This window comes from Chiloscyllium punctatum, chromosome 10, assembly GCF_047496795.1.
Source record: "Chiloscyllium punctatum isolate Juve2018m chromosome 10, sChiPun1.3, whole genome shotgun sequence".
Lineage (NCBI taxonomy): Eukaryota > Metazoa > Chordata > Chondrichthyes > Orectolobiformes > Hemiscylliidae > Chiloscyllium > Chiloscyllium punctatum.
The window spans coordinates 60,187,102-60,209,159 of NC_092748.1; the positions used below are offsets into that span (position 1 = coordinate 60,187,102).

Genomic DNA, 22,058 nt, shown 5'->3' on the forward strand with positions numbered 1-22,058 from the left:
CCCACCATGTATGTGGCAGGTACTCATGTGAGTCAGCCAACGTTGTCTATCTTATACGTTGCAGGCAAGAATGCCCTGAGGCACGGTACATTGGGGAAACCAAGCAAAGACTACGGCAACGGATGAATGGGCACCGCACAACAATCAACAGACAGGACTGTTCCCTCCCATTTGGGGAACACTTCAGCAATCCAGGACATTCGATCTCAGACCTTTGGGTGACCATCCTCCAAGGCAGATTTCGGGACAGGCAGCAGTAAAAGTGGCCGAGCAGAGGCTGATAGCTAAGTTCCGTACCCATAGGGAGGGCCTCAACCTTTGGTTCATGTCACACTACAGGTGACCACCATTGCACTATACACACACAGACACACGCACACATGCATGCACTCCTATACACACGGACACACATATAAAAAGGCACGCACACACTCACACACACCCATACAGACAGACACACACCCACACTCACACATGCATCCTTTCACAGACTTAGACCACTCTACACTCATGCACACACATATACACACTCTCTCACAGACACTCACAACCCCCCAACTGCAGACACACACACTCCCACATTCACACATGCACCCCCTCACACTACACTCACATACACACACATATACACTCTCTCTCACACTGACAATCCCCCATCCCAGACACACCCAGACACACACACACACACAAACCCCCATGCACACATATACATATATGTTTGAGGGGTGAATTTGTACTTGCAGAGTTACATTGTACTTTGCTCAAAAACTGCATAAATTCATAGAAGACTCTTAACTCACATTTTAGATTCGAATCAGTCTAAACATTATGGCACAGATAGAGAACACAGGGAGCTAACACCTCCAACACCTCTGGTTAACACCAATTGTCACAGTTAACCTGAGAATGTAACTTTTTAAAAAAGTTTTGTGATATACATATGAAAGAAGTGAATCTATCATGGTATTCGAACAAATAAAAGACTCAACAAAAAATCAAGGTATTTTTCAACATATAATTTCTGTTACATCACACTGTAAACTTTTGCTATAAATTCTGTGTCTTACAATTGTGTTCTCCACAACCACCTGATGAAGGAGCAGCGCTGCGAAAGCTAGTGCTTCCATTTAAACCTGTTGGACTATAACCTGGTGTTGTGTGATTTTTAACTATTGAGGAGAGTGCATCTGTGCTGGTAGAGCATGCATTTGACAGTGGTGCCTCAGATGTATCTTCTCTGAAGTTTCCACCAAAGCAGTACGGTGGCACAGTAGTTAGCACTGCTGCCTCACAGCACTAGAGACCTGTGTTCAATTCCTGCCTCAGGCAACTGTCTGTGTGGAGTTTACACATTCTCCCTCTGTCTGCGTGGGTTTCCTCCGGGTGCTCCAGTTTCCTCCCACAGTCCAAAAATGTGCAGGTTAGATGAACTGGCCCTGCTAAATTGCCCATAGTGTTATGTGAAGGGGTAAAGGTAGGGGAATGGGTCTGGGTGAGTTGCTGTTTGGAGGGTCGGTGTGGACTTGTTGGGTCGAAGGGCCTGTTTCCACACTGTAAGTAATCTAATCTAATGCATTGTTTTATGATGAGGCTGCCATTGGTCCTGTCCAAAATAACAAATATTGGCTTGTAAAACTCAGCTCTATCACAGTTGCTTAAGAAAAGATGCAGTAGCCCATGCTAGCTAACACATTGGCAAGGACTGCACAAACTGCTCCATCTCCTTCATGGACATGGTAATATGCATGTACCTTTTCTTGGATGAATACTAGCTTGACCTCACCAACATCCTGCTGTGCTGCCATCTTGGCAATTTCAAGGGCCACATCCATGGACCTCAGAAATGCAGTGTACTCCATTGTATTGTCAATGTTCACTTGCTGTTTGTTCTTTTTCCAACAATGTCGGGAATTATAAAGTTAAGATCAAGACTGGGTGGAGCTTGATACGGAGTATTCAAAATGGTGACAACATGGCTATTATGCTGAGTCATGTCTTGAATCCAAAAGTCTGTATGCTGTGGCTAAAAAGGAGGGAAGTGGGAGAAAATTCTGTAATTCGGAACCCATTATTTTGTCCCTTCTGCCCACTGTGTCCGAAGATTTACTGGTTGATGTGCACTCACATCAAAACCCACAGCAGAAACTTGCATCCTGAGTAGAGGTCATCCTCAAATAAGGGACTGCCAGTGAAACTGAGACCAGGTTGAAAAGTTATTTAACCAAAGTTCAAAAGCATTAATAGTAATAATCCAAGACAGCTATAAACAGATTTTTCTAAAAAAAACCCATGTAACCAATGTTTTTGCATTTGTCTGAAACAAATTATTAACTTTTTTTGACAAATTAATATATATTTAATATTTTAACAAAACATATAATTCTCCAGTTTCTCCTTGTTTACCACATTAACTTGATTGCTTTTATTTCCATTTTGCTTCATTTCCATTTTGCTTCATATACATTAGTTTGGATAAGAGAAGGGCAAATTAAGAATGCTGATTTAGAGGGATGGTGAGTGAGGAAAAGTAAAGCACATTCATAAGAATAGACACAGCAAAAGGATATTTACAATTTCAAAAAATATTCACATATACTTTTTTTTTGCTTTCAGAACAGCCTACATCATCAACTAGTGAACAGAAGAAGTTAATCAAACCAGAATCAAAAAGGTCTTCTGAGAAACAACAGAGCATGAATGTTAAGAAACAACATGTTATATCCAAGATGAGGGGTAATTATATATTAGTAGTGGATTACTTCACCCAGTTTTTTTTTGTCATTTGCTTAAGCTTATTTTAATCATCTTATTATTACACAGAATGATTAGTGATATTCTGTAGATGTAAAACAAGAGTTATGTTAATATAGCACTTCTAAAATGGTAAATGATCCTTTATGAAGTATTATCAGACCCTGAGTCACATATGGAGGCATTAGGATAGAGACTGAAAAGCTAATCAAACACGCAAGGTGTAAGAGCCCTCCTTAAAGGAAGTAAAATAGATGTGCGTAGATCAAATTAGTGAGATAATTTCAGCGCTTGAGGATTGTGGAGGTGAAGACTTGTTACAGTTGGGAATGTGCAAGAGGATATTATTGGAAGAGTGCAGGAATCTTGGAGAGCCTTGTAAAGTTTGGAGAAAGAACATCAGAGATTGGAATGGTGGCTCTACCAGGCTATGAATATTTATAGCCCACTGAGCAGAGGATCTAGAACAAAATTAATGATTTAATTACTTAGTAAATACGTAAAACTGAAACATCGTTAAAATATGAAAGTATTGATATTTACCTTTCTAACCAACGCCACATACATAAGCACATGCACGCATAGACATACGCATGCACTAAGACATGTACCAAGTAACAAATAAAAGTTGGTCTGCAGAGAGTAACCTTGGAAAAAATCATTTTGACCAATAATTATTAGCTCTTGAAGGGAAGAAAAGAATAGATATGAAATGTTTAAGATGGCTTCCAGTTGATAATTTTATGCATATTGACTGTGTCACTAAACATAGTTGTCAACAATAAGTTGTCACTGGGATCTTCAAATTCACATCATCCATGAGAAATCTATAGGAATTGAGAATAAATTTCAGTGACCTTTCAGGAGTCCAACTGGATCAGAGTTTCACTTACCAGAATGAATACTCAAAAAGGGTTTTCTCAGACAGATAGATGATAACCTGGGTGGCTTCCCACTTTTAGCAGATTGAACACGAAACAATATCCAAAACAAAGGCATAAACGCCAGGAAGCAGACTTCCAATAATTAAGTCCAAGCAATTAATTCAAACCATGTGATTATTTTTAATTCAAAAAGTCCCAATGTCCTGGTAGTATTCCCTTTTTTTCAAATAACAGGTATCCAAAGGCACCACCATCTAACATGAATCTTCAAAAATATAATAATAATAATGAAGTATCTACATGTCAGTGATGTCAAACTAATCAATTCAGTTTTCATACTTGGTCTAAATAAGTTGTACCATTACAAACTTATCAAAATGACAAATGAAGAATGAAAAATTGAAGAACAAATTCAAACTGAAAAACACATGTTTTATTTGGGACAACAGGTTGAGAGATGTTTCATTACGTTTCTGAAATTTGGTTTGAATCCAAAGGTAGAAGAACAATAATTTATTCTTTCTCCTAACCCTCAGAACGTACTCTTTTAATATTTTTAAAGTCACCTCATAATGCCAGTTTTGGTAAACGCTTTCTCAATTTGCCAATAATGACAATGCTTCCTGATAAAGTCTAAGTTGTAGTTTCAACATTTATTATGATGAATAATTTTAATCTTCTTGAATATGGATGCATATTACATTCCTTAATCAGATTTTAGAAGTAATATATTTCAAATTAATATTTGGTTTTATGTTGTGGACACATACCAGTATCTTTTGGCATCTATTTTGTTGATTCACTGAACCATCTTCTCTAAAATTTGATCCATAATTTGTTTTATTCCCCCAAAACAGTTCTGCTATGATTCATAATCAATTGTCATTTCTATATAGATCTCCTTAACTTCTGTATATTTGCTTTTAAACCTTCAGATTTTAATTTGAAGATTGAAATTTCTACATGATTTTCATTTCAGCAGCAAGTTATGATAGAATTAGTGTTTGGACATCTAAGTTCGTGACCCAACTGTTCCAACTTTAAATGGTTTTCAGTGTATTAGGACAAAATGTTTGCAATCCATTGATGCTTACTGTCAGTGGGTATCAGCACATTAAGCCCATACAGTTAGTTCTCCTATAAGGTGGCTAGCACAAGGGCACATAGCTTTAAATTGAGGGGTGATAGATATAGGACAGATGTCAGAGGTGTTTCTTTACTCAGAGAGTAGTAGGGTTGTGGAACGCCCTTCCTGCAACTGTAGCAGACTCGCCAACTTTAAGGGCATTTAAATGGTCATTGAATAAACATATGGATGAAAATGGAATAGCATAAGATAGATTGATTCCACAGGTTGGCACAACATAGACGGCCAAAAGGCCTGTATTGCGCTGTAATGTTCTATGTTTCTATGTGGTGGTTGTGTTCCCGTGGGACGTTGTGTTATAGAAAATCACGCAATAGAAATAATGGGACCTCTAGAAAAAAAACAGGGTTACAGAGTCCAATTTAGTGAACCTGTCCATTTCTGGTCAGTTACAGAAATGCCAAGTTGTTACAAGTGAAATTTCCCAATGTATTGTATTCCCGACTCCTTGTGGAGTGGAGTTTATCCAGAACCTGGCTCTCTGCCATTAAACTTTGTGATTGCGAAACTTTTGGAAGTTTTGTTTTGGCGCAATTAAAATTTCGTTTTTTTTGAGGGGGTTGCTCAAGGGCTGAGATACTCTGATAGGCTGGACGTTTTGAAGGATCTCAGGTTTCAGAGAGAATGAGGGTCCGAGAATCTTAGATCCTCACCCCTCTCTTTCAAACAGAGACTGGGTGAACTTTGGATCAGGCGTAACTTGGGGTTGGGTGGCGTGGGGAGAGATGAGGTTTCACACCTCCCCCTTCCACACACACATACACCCTCCCTTTGTAAAGTTGCCGTGTGTTGAAGCTTCAGATAGCCAACAACTGAGTCTCTGCTTAAAAAAAGGCCCTGCTTACTCCAACACTTGCTGGACATCTGTGTATTTGCACCTTCTTTGGCTACCTATCTCTCTCCCTCTCTCTTCCCACTCCTTGACCCCCAACTCCATGCATGATCCTAGTAAGCACTCCAGCAAAATATTCCAGTTTTTGCTTCTCCTACCTTAGTTGTAGTTAGAAGCAAAAAAAACACACACAACAACCTGTTGCAATAGATGTGCTACCAGAATAAATCTAATACAGGAATGGAATCACTTACCAGCAAACGGGAGTTCACTTTATAAAAATAACAGTCTGCTGTTCACAAATTGTGTTACAGATAAATCACGTTTATGAAACACACATGATAGGAGGACTACATATATAGCTCATTTTTCTAGATGGTGTTCTTCAATTAAACAAAGAACAATGACCAATACTGAACAGGAACAGGCCTTTCGGCTCACCAGGCTTGTGTCGACATATGATACCTTTCTAAACTAAAAACATTTTACCTCTATATGGACCATATCCCAATATTCCCTGTCACTTCATATATCTGTCAAGATGCCTATTGTATCGGCTTCTACTACTTCCTCAGGCAGTGATTTCACTGTGTAAAAAATGACTCTCACATCTCCTTTAAACTTTCTGTCTTTTACCTTAAACCTAAATGACCTAGTAATTGATGTTTCCATCCTGGGAAAAAGACTCTGACTATCCATTCTACCCGTTCCTCTCATAATTTTGTAAACTTCTGTCAGGTTGCCCCTCATCCTTCAACGTTCAAGCGAAAACAAACCAAGTTTGTTCAATCTTTGTTCATAGCTATTACCCTCCAAACCAGGCAACAACCTGGTAAATGTTTTCTGTACCCTCTCCAAAGCATCCACGTCTTCTAGTAGTGTGATGACCAGAACTGTACAATACTTCAAAAGTGGCCTAACTTAAAGTTCTATACAGCTGCAACATAATTTGCCATTTTTTGTACTCTGTGCCTTGACTGCTGAAAGCAAGCATGCCATATGCCGCCTTGATCACCTTATCCACTTGTGTTGCCACCTCATCAGAGTTCCTTTCTGTTAACACTTGGGCTCATTGAAAGATTGTTGATAGTTTACAACATGTACTCTGTTTACACTGGTCCTTTTTTATAACAAAAAATCTGCAAGGTTTATCCATAATTTAAAGATAAGCAAATTCCTCGAGATAAAGAAATTCATGATCATTATCTAGAATCAGACATTTTGTTTTTGCCGAAGAGTTGTTGCTGGAAAAACGCAGCTGGTCAGACAGCATCTGATGAGCAGGAGAATCCAGAGTCGAAGAGTGTAGTGCTGGAACCGGCTGTGCTTTTCCAGCATCTGCAGTCCTCACTTTCTCCTATTTTATTTTTGCAAGTGATTGCAGATGTTGAAGACATTTTAACGTCAATATCAGTGATATCCAATACCTTGACATCAGATGTTTTTAAATAATCAAATAATTATGGCTGCCATATTTGTATATGTTTGTTTAGCTGGTACAGCACTTTGAGGAACTATAGTACACACAAGCTTTCTTCATCTCCAGCATTATGAAAAATTATATCAAAGTTTCTTCTCTGCTGTGAGATATTTGATGTTGAACACCTCATCTGAAGGACACCTTTTCCCATTGGATAAGACAGCCTCTCTGTCATACCATCCAGATTATGAGCTAATGTTTATTAGAGGATTTATGATGAGTAATCAAATAAAATGCAGAACTCACTTCCACGCTTTTGTGATTCATTTATTTTGTAAACAGGGAGTTCAGTAGTTATTTTAACCATTGTACAAGAACATAAATGCTACTTCCAAGACGCCGAAAAACATCCAAGATGTTTATGTAAACAAATGTTTTACCAAATGTAACAAATAAGTTTAGGCTTGTCTGAAGATACTTGTTTTGTAATCTACAGTTGGCTTGTTTACCACATTAACTTAATTGTTTTTATTTGTATTGCATCATAAGAAGATGTTATTTTATTTGTGATTCATTTGGAAAATATCGATAATAAATTAAGGGTTAAGGTTCAGTTAGGTGGTGTAGTTAAGAAAAATAAAACACAGCCTTAAGGATAAACGTAACTAAAAGGGTATTTGCTATTTATTTCTAATTATTTATATTTTCTTTTCCTTTCAGAACAGTCTGCATCACCAAATGGTGAACTAAAAAAGTTAGTAAACCCAGAGTCTAAAAGGTCTTCTGAGAAACAACAGAACATGAATGTTAAGAAACAGCATGTTGAATCCACGATTATTGGTAATTATATATTGCAGTGGATTACTTCACAAATTACTTCTTGTCATTTCTTACGTTTACTTTATCTCAATATTATGCATCATGACTAGCAATGTTCTCTAAATGTAGTAACAATTGTCATAGAGTCATAGAGATGTACAGCACGGAAACAGACCCTTCGGTCCAACTCGTTCATGTCGACCAGATATCCCAACCCAATCTAGTCCCACCTGCCAGCACGTGGCGCATATCCTTCCAAACTCCTCCTTATTCATATACCCATCTAGATGCCTTTAAATGTTGCAATTGTACCAGCCTCCACCACTTCCTCTGGCAGCTCATTCCATACAGGTACCACCCTCTGAGTGAAAAAGTTGCCTCTTAGGCCTCTTTTATATCTTTCCCCTCTCACCCTAAATCTATACCCTCAAGTTCTGGACTCCCCCACCCCAGGGAAAAGACTTTTGTCTATTATCCTATCCATGCCCCTCATGATTTTATAAACCTCTATAAGGTCACCCCTCAGCCTCCAACACTTCAGGGAAAACAGCCCTAGCTTATTCAACCCCTCCCTATAACTCAAATCCTCCAAACCTGGCAACATCATTGTAAATCTTTTCTGAACCCTTTGAAGTTTCACACCTTTCTGATAGGAAGGAGACCAGAATTGCACACAATATTCCAACAGTGGCCTATCCAATGTCCTGTACAGCCGCAACATGACCTCCCAACTCCTGTACTCCATACTCTGACCAGTAAAGGAAAGCATACCAAACGCCTTCTTCACTATCCTATCTACCTTCGACTCCACTTTCAAGGAGCTAAGAACCTGCATTCCATGGTCTCTTGGTTCAAAAACACTCCCTAGGCCCTTACCATTAAGTGTATAAGTCCTGCTAAGATTTGCTTCCTTCACCCTTTATCTTTTGGCAGAATCTACTGCCTGGCCTACAGCACTCTGCTCATCACAGGAAAATGAGATGAAGCAGTTGTGATTTGGCACAAATTGGATCAGTAATAGCCTTCATACATTTGTGAGTCCAGGTTTGTGAAATCACACATACATTGCCAGCAAATCCTTGAACGCAGCCAGCTGCATAAAGGTTTAGTGTAATTGTCACTTTGAAGCTTCCAAGGCAGGATGACCAACCAATCCTTCAGTTTCTTCTCCTGCTCCATCAGTTGGAATAGATCTGTGATAGTGACCTGTGACATTCACAGTCTGCAGCAACATTACACCTTATACATCTGGAGGAAATGGCATCAAGGATGTACACCAGTGGAGGCAATAACCTATTAATCCACAACCTGAGATAATATTCTGGGGACCTGGATTCAAACCCCAGATGGTGAAATCTGAATTCAGTAAAACTCTGGAAATAAGAGTCGAATGATGACCATTATCAATTATCAAAAAAAAACCATCCGATTTGCTAATGTTCTGTAGAGAAGGAAATCTGCCATTCTTATCTGGTCTGTCCTACATGTGACTTCAGACCCACAACAATGTAATTGACTCTTAATTGCCCTCTGAAATGGTCTAGCAAACCATTCAGCTGTAAATGTGTGAAAAAAGAAATGAAACCAGATGAACCTGGCATTGACCGAGGCACTGGAAACAGTCAAAACAGCCCTGTCAACCCTACGAAACCGCTGCACTGTCCAAATTTGGGAGAGGTGCCTCAGACTAATCAATCAAAAGCCTGCCATAGTCATATTCACAAAATCATACCTTACCACTGTCACCATTCCTGAGTCTGTCCTGTAGAGGTGGGCACACAGTGGTATACAGTTGGAAGTGAGTTGTCCCAAGATTATTCAACATTGACTCTGGATATCATGAACTCTCATGGCATCAGGTCAACCATGGGCAAGGAAACCTTCTGCTGATAACCACCAACATCCTCCCTTCGCTGATGATTCAGTGCTCCAGCATGTTGAACAACATAAGAAGCACTGAGGGTGGCAAGGATGCAAAATGTACTCTGGAGAGGGGGATTTCAATATCCAAGAGTGGCTCAGCAGCAGCGTTACTGATTGAGCTGGTCGAGCCTTAAAGGACATTGCTGCTAGACCTGATCTCCACATGGTGAGGGAAAATCATATGACCTCAACCTCCTCAGTATGCTTGCCACAGATGCATCTGTCCATAACAGTATTGGTAAGAGTGACCACAGCACAGCCTTTGTGGAGATGAAAGCCATCTTTATAGTGATAATACTTTACGTCTTGCAAAGTGGGACCATGTTGAATGGGACACACTTCAAAAATATCTAGTAACTCAAGAAAGGGTATCCATGAGGTGCAATGAGCTATCAGCAGCAGCAGAGTCTTACTCCAACACAATCTGCAACATCATGGCCTGGTATAGCCTGCACTCTACCCTTACCGTCAAGCCAGGGGTTCAACCCTGGTTCAATGAAGCATGAAGGAGGGTATGGTGTAGCATCATGCATACCTTAACAATTAGGTGTTAACCTGGTGAAGCTACAAAAGAATGGACAACTTGTGCGACAAACAGCATAAGCAGCAAGTGCTCGACTGAGGTAAGCTATTCCACAACCACTGGATCAGATTTGCAGTCCTGCCACATCCAGTCATGAATGGTGGTTGACAATTAAACAACTCACTGGAGGAAGAAGTTTCACAGTGATAGGAGAGCCGAGCACAGAGCCGAGCACATCAGTGCAAAGGACAAGGTTGAGGCACTTGTAACAATCTTCAATCAGAAGTGCTGCGTGGATGATACATTTTTGCCAACTCCAGAGATTTCCAGCATTGCAGATGTCAGTCTTTAGCCAATTCAATTCACTCCATATGATATCAGGAAATGATTAGAGGCTTACTTACTTCCTCACCTTTCATCCCACTATTTCTGGATTCTTACCTTCCACCCTGCTAATCTTAGATACCATACATTATTTCCACCACCAACAATCAGACCCCCATAACCAAAGATATATTTCCCTTCCCACCCCTATCTTGCTGATTCCGGTTTTGCTAGGGCTCCTTAATAGTACACTTGGTCAAATGCAGTCTTGATATCGAAGGCAGTCACTATCCCTTCAACTGTGGTAGCCAGCTCCTGTATCCGTGATTGGAGACGTCAGAGGTAGGTTCTTTATGCAGAGAGTTGTGATTGCATGGAATGTGTTGCCAGTGGTGGTGGTGGAAGCAGAGTCATTGGGGACATTTAAGCGATGGCTGGACATGCTCATGGATAGCAGTGAGTTATGGGGTGCGTCGGTTAAGTTACTATATTTTACATTAGGATTAAACCTCGGCACAACATCGTGGGCCAAAGGACCTGTTCTGTGCTGTACTTTCTACGTTTTATGTTCTATGTTCTATTTCCTCATTCGGGCCAGGTAACCCCACCAACCCACCCTCCATTCCAAGCACCTTCCCTTGCTGCCACAGGAGGTGGAAAACCTGCGCCCACACCTCCCCCCTCACCTACATCAAAGGACCCAAAGGATCTTTTCACATCCGGCGGATTTTCCTGCACATCCACTCACCTCATCTACTGTGTCCGTTGCTCTCGATGTGGTCTCCTGTACATTGGGGAGACAGGATACCAACTCGCAGAGCATTTCTGAAAATATTTCTTGGACACATACCAAACAACCTGTGGCCGACCACTTCAATTCCCCCTCCCACTCCCCCAAAGACATGCAAGTCCTGACCCTGCTCCACCATCAAATCCAAGCCACCTGACAACTGGAGGAAGAACACCTCATCTTCTGCTTTGGGACCTTTCAACCAGACGGCATTAACATCAAATTTACTAGTTTCCAAATCTCCACCCCCCACCTTATCACAGATTCACCCTCCAATTTGGCATCACCCTATTGACCTATCCTACCTGTCCATCTTCCTTCCCATCTATTTGTTCCACCCTCCCCACCAACCTATCACAATCACTCCCTACCTGCATCCATTTATTGCCTTCCCAGCTACCTTCACTGCTCCCCATTTATCTCTCAGCTTCCTTCCCCCTCCATATTCCTGATAAAGGGCTTATGCCTAAAACGTCGATTCTCCTGCTCCTCGGATGCTGCCTGACCTGCTGTGCTCCTCCAGCGCCACACTTTTTGATTGGTACTTACTGTAAAGGTTATGGTCCTGACTACATTCCTGCAATAGTGCTAAAGGCTTAAATTCCAGAACCTGCCACACCCCTGGCCAAGTTCAACTACAGTTCTAACACATATCAGATTTACATACCAGATCTACCTATTAGATCTATCAGATCTACAGATCAACCCAAAAATGTGAAAAATTGCCTTGGTATTTCCTGTACGAAAAAAAAGCAGGACAAATCCAACCCAGCCTTTTACTGCCCCAGACTCTACACTTGATCATTTGTAAAGTGATGGAAGGTGTCATCAACAGTACAATGAAGCAGCATTTTCTTAATAACAACCTGCTTGCTGGTACCAGTCTGGATTTTGTTAGGGCCACTCAGCTCCTGACCTCATTGCAACATTGGTTCAAACATTGATACAGGAGCTGGCTACCACAGTTGAAGGGATAGTGACTGCCTTTGATATCAAGACTGCATTTGACCAAGTGTACTATTAAGGAGCCCTAGCAAAACCGGAATCAGCGAGAATCAAAGAAAGCTCTCTGCTGGTTGGCATCATACTTTGCACATAGAAAGATGGTTGCAGATGTTAGGTGTCAGTTATCTCAGCTGCAGGGGTTCATTCAGGTAGTGTCTCAGATCCATCCATCTTCAGCTGCTTCATTAATGATCTTCCCTCAGCATAAGGTTAGATATGGGAATGTTCACCAATTAGGGCACAATGTTCAGCACCATTCGCAACCCCTCAGATTCAAGTTTCAAATCTAGCAAAACCTGGACAATAACCAGACTTGAGCTGAATAATGGCATGTAACATTCCAATCATAAAAATTGCACGCAATGACAAACTCCAATACAACACAATCTAAGCCCTGTCCCCTTGACATTCAGTGGCATTACCATCATTGAATCCCTTACTATCAGCATTGCGGGAGTTACCATTTACCAGAAATTAAACTAGACTCACCATATAAATACAGTATTTGCAAGAGCAGGTCAGAGGCTGGCAATACGGCAGCGAGTAACTCACCTGCTGACTCCCAAAGCCAGTTCACCATCAACAAGAAACAAGTCAGGAGAGTGACTGTCCACTTCCCTAGATGAGTACAAGTCCAACAACACTCAAGAAGCTTGACACCATCCAGGAATAAGCAGCCCACTTGATTGGTGCCACATCCACAAACATCTACTCCCTCCACACCCAACACTCAATAGCAGCCGTGTGTACAATCTACAAGATACGCTGTGGAAATTTACAAAGGCTCCTTAGACAATGTCTTCCAATTATTTTAACTACTGCCAAAATGCAGTAACTTCGAAAACTCATCTGCAATTATTTTATTAACAAATAATTCTTCAAAAGGTTTTACAATACTTAATTTAACATTTTTGAAATACAATTCTGTAGTCAGACATCTTTCACTATATTTAGTTAATTGCTTCTGTTTGTATTGTGCCATAAGCTTCACATTATATGTAGCTAGTTTGAGAAATGAATCAGGGCTACATGAGAGATCTAGGCTGGATTTTCAATCCAGCATTAGGAGCCAGATGGCCAAACCATTTCCCAGTACCGACCCCTTACCATTGTCAGCAGTAGTGAGAAGCTGTGATTTTTGAAGATGATGATCCCGTTGGAGACACTGAGAACACCTTGGAAATAGGAACCTCATAGAACATAGAACACTACAGCGCAGAACGGGCCCTTCAGCCTTCAATGTTGCGCCGACCTGTGAACTATTCTCAGCTCGTTTCCCCCTTCACTATCCCATCATCATCCATGTGCTTATCTAAGGATTGTTTAAATCACCTTAATGTGGCTGAGTTTACTACATTAGCAGGCAGGGCATTCCACACCCTTACCACTGTTTTCGTAAAGAACCTGTCTCTGACATCAGTCTTAAAACTATCAACCCTCACTTTATAGTTATGCCCCCTCATACAGTCTGACATCATCATCCTAGGAAAAAGACTTTCACTGTCTATCTTATCTAATCCTCTGATCTTCTTGTATGTCTCTAACAAATCCCCTCTTAGCCTTCTTCATGCCAATGAGAAGAGGTTCAGGTCTCTCAGCCTTTCCTCATAAGACCTTCCCTCCAGACCAGGCAACATCCTGGTAAATCTCCTCTGCACCTTTGCCAATGCTTTCACATCCTTCCTGAAATATGGGGACCAGAACTGTACACAATATTCCTAGTTTGGCCGCACCAGCATTTTGTATAGTTGCAGCATGATATTGCGGCTGCAGAACTCAGTCCCTCTAGGAATGAAACGCCTTCTTAACAGCACTATCCACCTGGGTGGCAACTTTCAGGAATCTATGTACATGGACCCCAAGGTCCCCCTGCACATCCAGATTCTGGATTAGTGGTGCTGGAAGAGCACAGCAGTTCAGGCAGCATCCAAGGAGCAGCGAAATCGATGTTTCGGGCAAAAGCCCTTCATCAGGAATAAAGGCAGAGAGCCTGAAGCGTGGAGAGATAAGCTAGAGGAGGGTGGGGGTGGGGAGAAAGTAGCATAGAGTACAATAGGTGAGTTGGGGAGGGGATGAAAGTGATAGGTCAGGGAGGAGAGGGTGGAGTGAATAGGCGGGAAAGGAGATAGGCAAGTAGGACAAGTCCAGACAAGTCGTTGGAACAGTGCTGAGCTGGAAGTTTGGAATATAGTCCTGCACATCCACACTACCAAGAAACCTTCCATTGACCCAGTACTCTGCCTTCCTGTTATTCTTCCCAAAGTGCACCACCTCACATTTAGCTGCATTGAACTCTATTTGCCACCTCTCAGCCCAATTCTGCAGTTTATCCAAGTCCCCCTGCAACCTGTAACATTCTTCCATACTGTCCACTGCTCCACCGACTTTAGTATTGTCTGCAAATTTACTAATCCATCCACCTATGCCTGCGTCTAAGTCATTTATAAAAATGACAAACAGCAGTGGTCCCAAAACGGATCTTTGTGGTATACCACTAGTAACTGGACTCTAGGCTGAATATTTTCCATCAACCGCCACTTGCTGTCTTCTTTCAGAAAGCCAGTTTCTAATCCAAACTGCTAAATCACCCTCAATTCCATGTCTCTGCATTTTCTCCAACGGCCTACCATGTGGAACCTTATCAAAGGCTTTACTGAAGTCCATGTATACCATGTCAACTGCTCTACCCTTGTCTACATGCTTGGTCATGATGGAGGAATGTTTGAAAAAACAAATGGCAGCCATTTTGGTGCTTACATTGCCTGGAGGAATGGACCAGGCATGAGAACAGAGGGCCAACAGGGTGATATCAGAAGACTGATGTATCACCCATATGCACAATTTCCAATGAGCACCTTACATCTGACTTGGACCCTCAGCTGTGACACATGATTCAGAGGAAAGGGTGGTTAAAGGAAATTAAAACAAACACATAAACATAAGCACAGCAAATCTTTAATTATTTCAATTAATTTTAATTTCAGAGCACACTGCACCATCAAATAGTCAAATGGAGAAATTAACAAATCTGGAATCAAAACAATCTCCTGAAAAACAACAGAACATGGATATAAAGAAGCGGCATGTTGAATTCAACCTGGCTGGTAAATAAATAGTGCGAATGGATTACTTCACAGTTTTTTTGTCACTTGCAATTTTGTTTTCAGCTATCTCATTCCTATATTGAATGTTGGTCAGTTTCTGTAAATCAATTGGAAAAAAAAATTGCATTGATTTAGATTGTTTAACATAGTAAAATGTCCCAAAGAACTTCACTAGAGTCTTATTGGAAACTGAGTCTTACTGAAACAGAAGATATTAGGATAGATGACCAAAAGTTTGATCAAAGAGGAAAATTTAAAAGAGGCAAAGATCCCAGAAAGGGAATGCCATTGTTTCGCACTTAGGCAGCTGAATGTGAAGCTGGGGAAATATGTACCATTGAGGAAATGCTGAAAATTGGGAATTCACAAGGGGCCAAAATTCAAGAAGTACAAAGATCTTAGAAGGTTGTATATTCCAGAGATAAAGAGAGTTACAGCAATAAAATGATTTGAAAATAGCTAAGAAATTTTAAATTGAGGCATTGCCAGGCCAGGAGTCAAGTTAGATCAGTGAGCACAAGGATAATGAGAGGAAAGGACTTGATGGGATTCAAATATGAGGAAAAAAAAAATTTGTCTGTGTTCTGATTTAGGAAGTATCCAACTGGGCAATTGAAGAAGAGAAGCTGGAGAAGGGTGGTGTGGTCAACCATCTCAAAGATTGCAGACAGGTCATGAAGGCGGAGGACACACTATTTATAATGGTTGCACTTATTTAGGATAAAGTCCATTTCAGTCCTGTGGTAGGGTGGAATCTGACGAGAGAGGTAAAAACATGAAGTCATTTTATGGGAAATCTGGGCAATTTGAGAGGTGACAATGTACCCCAGGTCTCTGGAAAGGAAAAGGGTTTGGGAGAATGAACAATAATTTCCAAAATCAGGAGAATCAGGGTAGGTAGATAATGACAGCCTTCAAGGGGAAGTACACAGTACCAAAGAAGAGAGAACAGTTTACAATATCACCTAACATGGTTCCAGGAATGGAAATGGTCAGCAGTTTGGTGGGAATAGGGTCCAGGGAGCAAAAAGTGGATCTCAAGCTGCAATTCAGATTTCTTTCTTATAGTAATGAAAATATGATGCACAAACTTTCCATGTTGTGCTAAAAATGAATTGATATTAAGAAAACTATTTCAATCAAGGCAAATCAAGTTAGAGATTGAAAGAGGTTTCACTCCCTGTTTCTGGACTTGATTTGAATCCAAAGGACACAAGTTCTTGCTAATCCTCAGTATATTTATTATTTAAGTCCTTTCTTTCAAATTGCCAATTTTGGCAGATACTCTGTCAGTTTATCAGTAATGACAAGATAACCTTCCAATGTGTATAAGTCTATAGGTTCCAAGTTGTATTGCCAACACTTATTATGATGCATGATTTTAATCTTCTGCAGTATTGGTGAGTAGCATATTTCCTTTGTAGGATTTTATAAGGAATACATTTCAGATCGACAGTGCAGTGAATTTATGGATGATACAAGTTACTTCTTTTTATAGTATTGAAAAATCACTGATGTTTTACAAGAGAAAAGGCTTCATTCTACCCTTTGCTTGACAACCAAGGGATCTGGAGAATTTTGTCTGGCTTGGGCATAAAGTTCTTAGATAAGAAGCGATTTTTGTGTATGTCTGTGTGTCAGTGTTGAAATATTTTGCATTCTTCATATATAGAGTCATAGAGATGTACAGTACAGAAACAGACCCTTCGGTCCAACTCGTCTATGCCAACCAGATATCCCAACCCAATCTAGTCCCACTTGCCAGCACCCGGCCCATATCCCTCCAAACCCTTCCTATTTATATACCCATCCAGATGCCTTTTAAATGTTGCAATTGTACTAGCCTCCGCCACTTCCTTTGGTAGATCATTCCATACACGTACCATTCTCTGATGTTAAAAAGTTGCCCCTTAGGTCTCTTTTATAAATTTCCCCTCTCACCCTAAACCTATGACCTCTAGTTCTGGACTCCCCCATCCCAGGGAAAAGACTTTGTCTATTTATCCTATCCATGATTTTATAAACCTCTATGAGGTCACCCCTCAGCCTCTGAGGCGCCAGGGAAAACAGCTCCAGCCTATTCAACAACTCCCTGTAGCTCAAATTCTCCAACCCTGGCAACACCCTTATAAATCTCCAATATTCCAACCTCCAGTCTTCCAGCACCTCACCTGTGGCTATAAATGATACAAATATCTCAGCAAGGAGCCCAGTAATCACTCTCCTAGCTTTCCATAGAGTTCGAGGATACACCTGATCAGGTCCTAGAGATTTATACACTTTTATGCATTTCAAGACATCCAGCAATTTCTCCTCTGTAATATGGATATTTTTCTTGGAACTTTTTTACTTTTAACAAATTTTAGCAGACTCCTCTTTTGCCTTACAGTGTTCTTTCCTCCATTTTCTCTCTAGGTAACTTAGATGTAATTTGAAACACTTGCAGTTTCAATATAAGTAGCTTGTGGGAGAAAGATAGTAATGAGGCACTTACATTTAGTTGTACAACTTCAAAAGTCAATGTATCTCAAGTTCCAGTTGTTGATCAAACTTTAGAATTTTTTTGATTCTTAGAATTGGCATTGAACATCAAGTGTAATGCTAACCTCTTTTCTTGTCAATGTCCTCTCCATGCCTCAAATTAGATATGTCACCTGGTCAGATTGTTTCTGGATAGGCCACAAAACTTAACAGGTCTCTTTGATGGATATATGTTTGCTCGCTGAGCTGAAAGGTTCATTTCCAGACATTTCATTATCTTATTAGGTAACATCTTCAGTGGACTTTATACAAAGCAATGCTGAAACTTCCTGCTTTCTATTTATATGTTTGGGTTTCTTTGGGTTGGTGATGTTATTTCCTGTGGTGAAGTCACTTCCTGTTCCTTTTCTCAGGGGGTGGTAGATGGGGTCTAACTTGATGTGTTTGTTGATAGAGTTCTGGTTGATGACACCTTTGTCATCACTAAACAAAACAAGTTAGAGGAAACCTTCAAGACCATCAATAATACCCTTACTGGCATAAAATTCACTAAAGAGGAAGAAAACAACAAACTGCTATTCCTAGGATGAGCAAACAGCCAATGGGGAATGTCTACAGAAAAACAACACATACAGACCAAATATTGAACTACAGAAGCAATCATCCCAACACCCACAAACGAAGCTGCATCCAAACAATATTTCAATGAGCCAACACACATTGCAGCACACAGGAACTATGCAGAGCAGAGGAAAATCACCTATACCGTGTGTTCAAAAAGAATGGGTACCTAATTAATGCAGTCCGCCGATTTCTCAGCAACAAACCCAAACAAGCAGACAAAACACATTCAGAAACCCTAGCCACTCTCCCCTACATCAAAGACATTTCGGAAATGACTGCCAGACTGCTCAGACCCCTTGGCATCATGGTAGCCCACAAACCCACCAACAGCAGCTAATGAACTTGAAAGACCCTATACAGACAATGAGCAAAACTAACGTCATTTACAAAATACCATGCAAGGACTGTAACAAACAATACATTGGATAAACAGGCAGAAACCTAGACACCAGGATACATGAACATCAACTAGCCGCAAAAAGACATGACCCTCTCTCACTCGTATCCTCACATACGGATGAGGAAGGTCACCACTTCGACTGGGACAATACATCCATCCTAGGACAAGCCAAACAAAGACATGCATGAGAATTCCTAGAAGCATGGCATTCCAACCAGAACTATCAACAACATTGAGTTAGACCCCATCTACCACCTCCTGAGAAAAGGAACAGGAAGTGACTTCACCACAGGAATTAACATCATCAACCCAAAGAAACCTAAACATATAAACAGAAAGCAGGGAGTTTCAACGTTGCTTTGCATAAAGTCTGCTGAAGGTGTTACCTAGTAAGGTAATGAAACGTCTGGAAATGAACCTTTCAGTTTAGAGAGCAAACCTACATCCAAAACCGCAACCTGAGCTACAAATCTTCTCAAAACTCGCTAAAGTCTCTTTGATATTTGTCTTTGACTGGGCAAATTAGATACTCTTTTCTCAGGTTGAGGACTTACTAAATTCATGCAACAACTGAAAATTTTCAAGCCCTGATAGCTGAATTGAAGTTGGAAAGCTGGCAAAATGGCAGGGCAAGGTATCAGATAACATGCCCAATACCTTCCTACTGCTATACTATTTTGCCAGTTTGGGAAAAGTGATAGCTGCTCTACCTGCTCCAACCTCAATTGAGCCATGGGACTTCTGCAACTTCTGAAAAGTACCAGCCAATGTCTGTTTTACAATCTGAGAATATTGCATTATTTTGTGTATCATATAGTTTCATGAAAAGCTATAGTATGACGTGCATCTAGCTGAATTTATCTGTCTATTTTCTTTTTTCTCAAGCCAGCAGCAAACAGCAATAACAGCAATTTGAATACATAAAATACTGTTAACAAAATATGCTGCATTTTCTGGGCACAAGGATCATGGTTCATGACTCACCCATGTCTGGTCAAATTGAGATGAAAAACAAGTAAACTTCGCCTACCCACTTCATCTGAATAATTATCACATGCCTGAGCACCTTCAATGCTGAAACCTGTTTGTGATTTTTGTATACAGGAAAGGGCCTAGCAATGTTATTAGCAGAGAACATGGTGTAGCCAATCTGCATGTCTGATCCCAAACTGCTTACATTGACATCCAAAATACACTCTCACTCATCAGCACCAGCCCAAACATCCAACTCAAGCCCCTTTTTCCAGGCAGCTGACCAGCACTACTGCCCACAAAACTGACATCTCATATCCTAACACCCAAGAAAACCCCTCTCTTAACCAAACCTGAGGCACTTGACACTTAGCCCTTACCAACTAATATGTCACACTACGCCATCACCCAGTTACCAGCCATCCTAGGCCCTCAGACACCTAACAAACCACCTCTTTACCTACCTGCCAGCTTAACCCCTCACCCATTCCCCACCTGCCACACTAACCCTTCCTGTCCACACCTGTCATCATATACCCTTGCCCACTTGACTAATTACCTCAACCATTTATATATCCTATTCACCCGTAACAATATCCCCTCATCCACCCACCTGATTCTACCTGTCATCAATATAACCATTAACTTGCTACCTATCCCCAGCTGTAATTAAATGAAAACCTGAAATTCTGACAAGTTAGGGAGGGAGAGAGGGATGTACTCCTTTTTTTCCAATTTTGTTAGCCTCCAGCAGAACAGGAATTAAAAATTGCTCAAGAGGAATATATAGCAGGAGTTTAGCTTTGTGAACTGTTAGCTGGTAAAGAAGCTTATTGATGGGTAATTGATATGTTATTCTAATTATTCCAATTGTAGTAAGTAATTATTAAACTTAAAAGTATGTAGGTCAGCTCAGCCAAGTGAAACATGCATACTCCAGCCTGTGGGAGGTTTCCTATGTTGATACCTAGAATAAGCGGAATGTCTTATGAGGAAGAATGGATGTGCTAAGCTTATTCTAACTGGAGTTCTGAGGGCGAGAATGCTTTGATTGAAGTTTATAATGGTCTTGACAAGATGGGTGTGGAAAGGATGATTGCTCTTGTGGGTGTGTCCAGAACTTGGGGACAGTATTTTAAGGTGGCGTTAGGTGTTTCCTTCTTAAGCAAGAGAATCAAAGGTTATTGGAAATAGGTGGAAATAAGAATTTGGAATACAAACAGATCAGTCATGATTTTATTGAATGGTGGAGCAGACCTGAAGACCTCATTCCTGATGAAGGGCTTTTGCCCGCAACGTCGATTTTCCTGTTTCTCGGATGCTGCTGTGCTTTTCCAGTACCACTCTAATCTTAACTCTGATCTCCAGCATCTGCAGTCCTCACTTTCACTCAGACCTGAAGGTGACCTGTTTCTGCTCCTAATTTGTATTCAAATGGCAATTCTGGATTTAGAAACCAGTTGCAGAATTGTGAGCTGAAAATGTGTTGTTGGAAAAGCGCAGCAGGTCAGGCAGCATCCAAGGAACAGGAGAATCGACGTTTCGGGCTGATGCCCGAAACGTCGATTCTCCTGTTCCTTGGATGCTGCCTGACCTGCTGTGCTTTTCCAGCAACACATTTTCAGCTCTGATCTCCAGCATCTGCAGTCCTCACTTTCTCCTCGCAGAATTGTGAGCACTGGGTTTGGGAAATTGAGCAGTAGCTGGAGTCACTGAATAAAAACCAAAAGAACTGCGCATGCTGTAAATCAAAAGCTAAAACAGAAATTGTTGGAAAAGCTCCGCAGGTCTTGGTAGCAACTGTGGAGTAAAATCAGAGTTAAGTTTTCCGGTTGACTTCTGAGGAAGGGTGCCTTAACCCAAAACATTAACTCTGATTTCTCTCCACAGATGCTCCCAGATGTGCTGAGCTTTTCTAGCAATTTGTTTTTGTTTTTCTTGGAGCTGGAGTCACTGAATTGTGCATTTTCAGTGTGTTTAGGGAGGTGGTCAACCGGTAAATTTAGTGAATTGATGTCCACCAAGCAGATTAAGAGGCAGATGATGCAGATTTCCCTGA

At 40.8% G+C, this 22,058-nt stretch overlaps 1 protein-coding gene across 4 annotated transcripts in view; it reads left to right on the top strand.

Moving 5' to 3' along the window:
- Positions 1-22,058, top strand: part of erich2 (glutamate-rich 2) — a 239,014-nt gene that overhangs the window by 97,006 nt on the left and 119,950 nt on the right. For all 4 annotated transcript variants that reach the window (XM_072579305.1, XM_072579308.1, XM_072579306.1 and 1 more), the window contains 3 exons: positions 2,614-2,733; positions 7,755-7,874; positions 15,403-15,522. In XM_072579305.1, the coding sequence (XP_072435406.1) occupies positions 2,614-2,733; positions 7,755-7,874; positions 15,403-15,522 (360 nt within the window). The remainder of the gene's footprint in view (positions 1-2,613; positions 2,734-7,754; positions 7,875-15,402; positions 15,523-22,058) is intronic.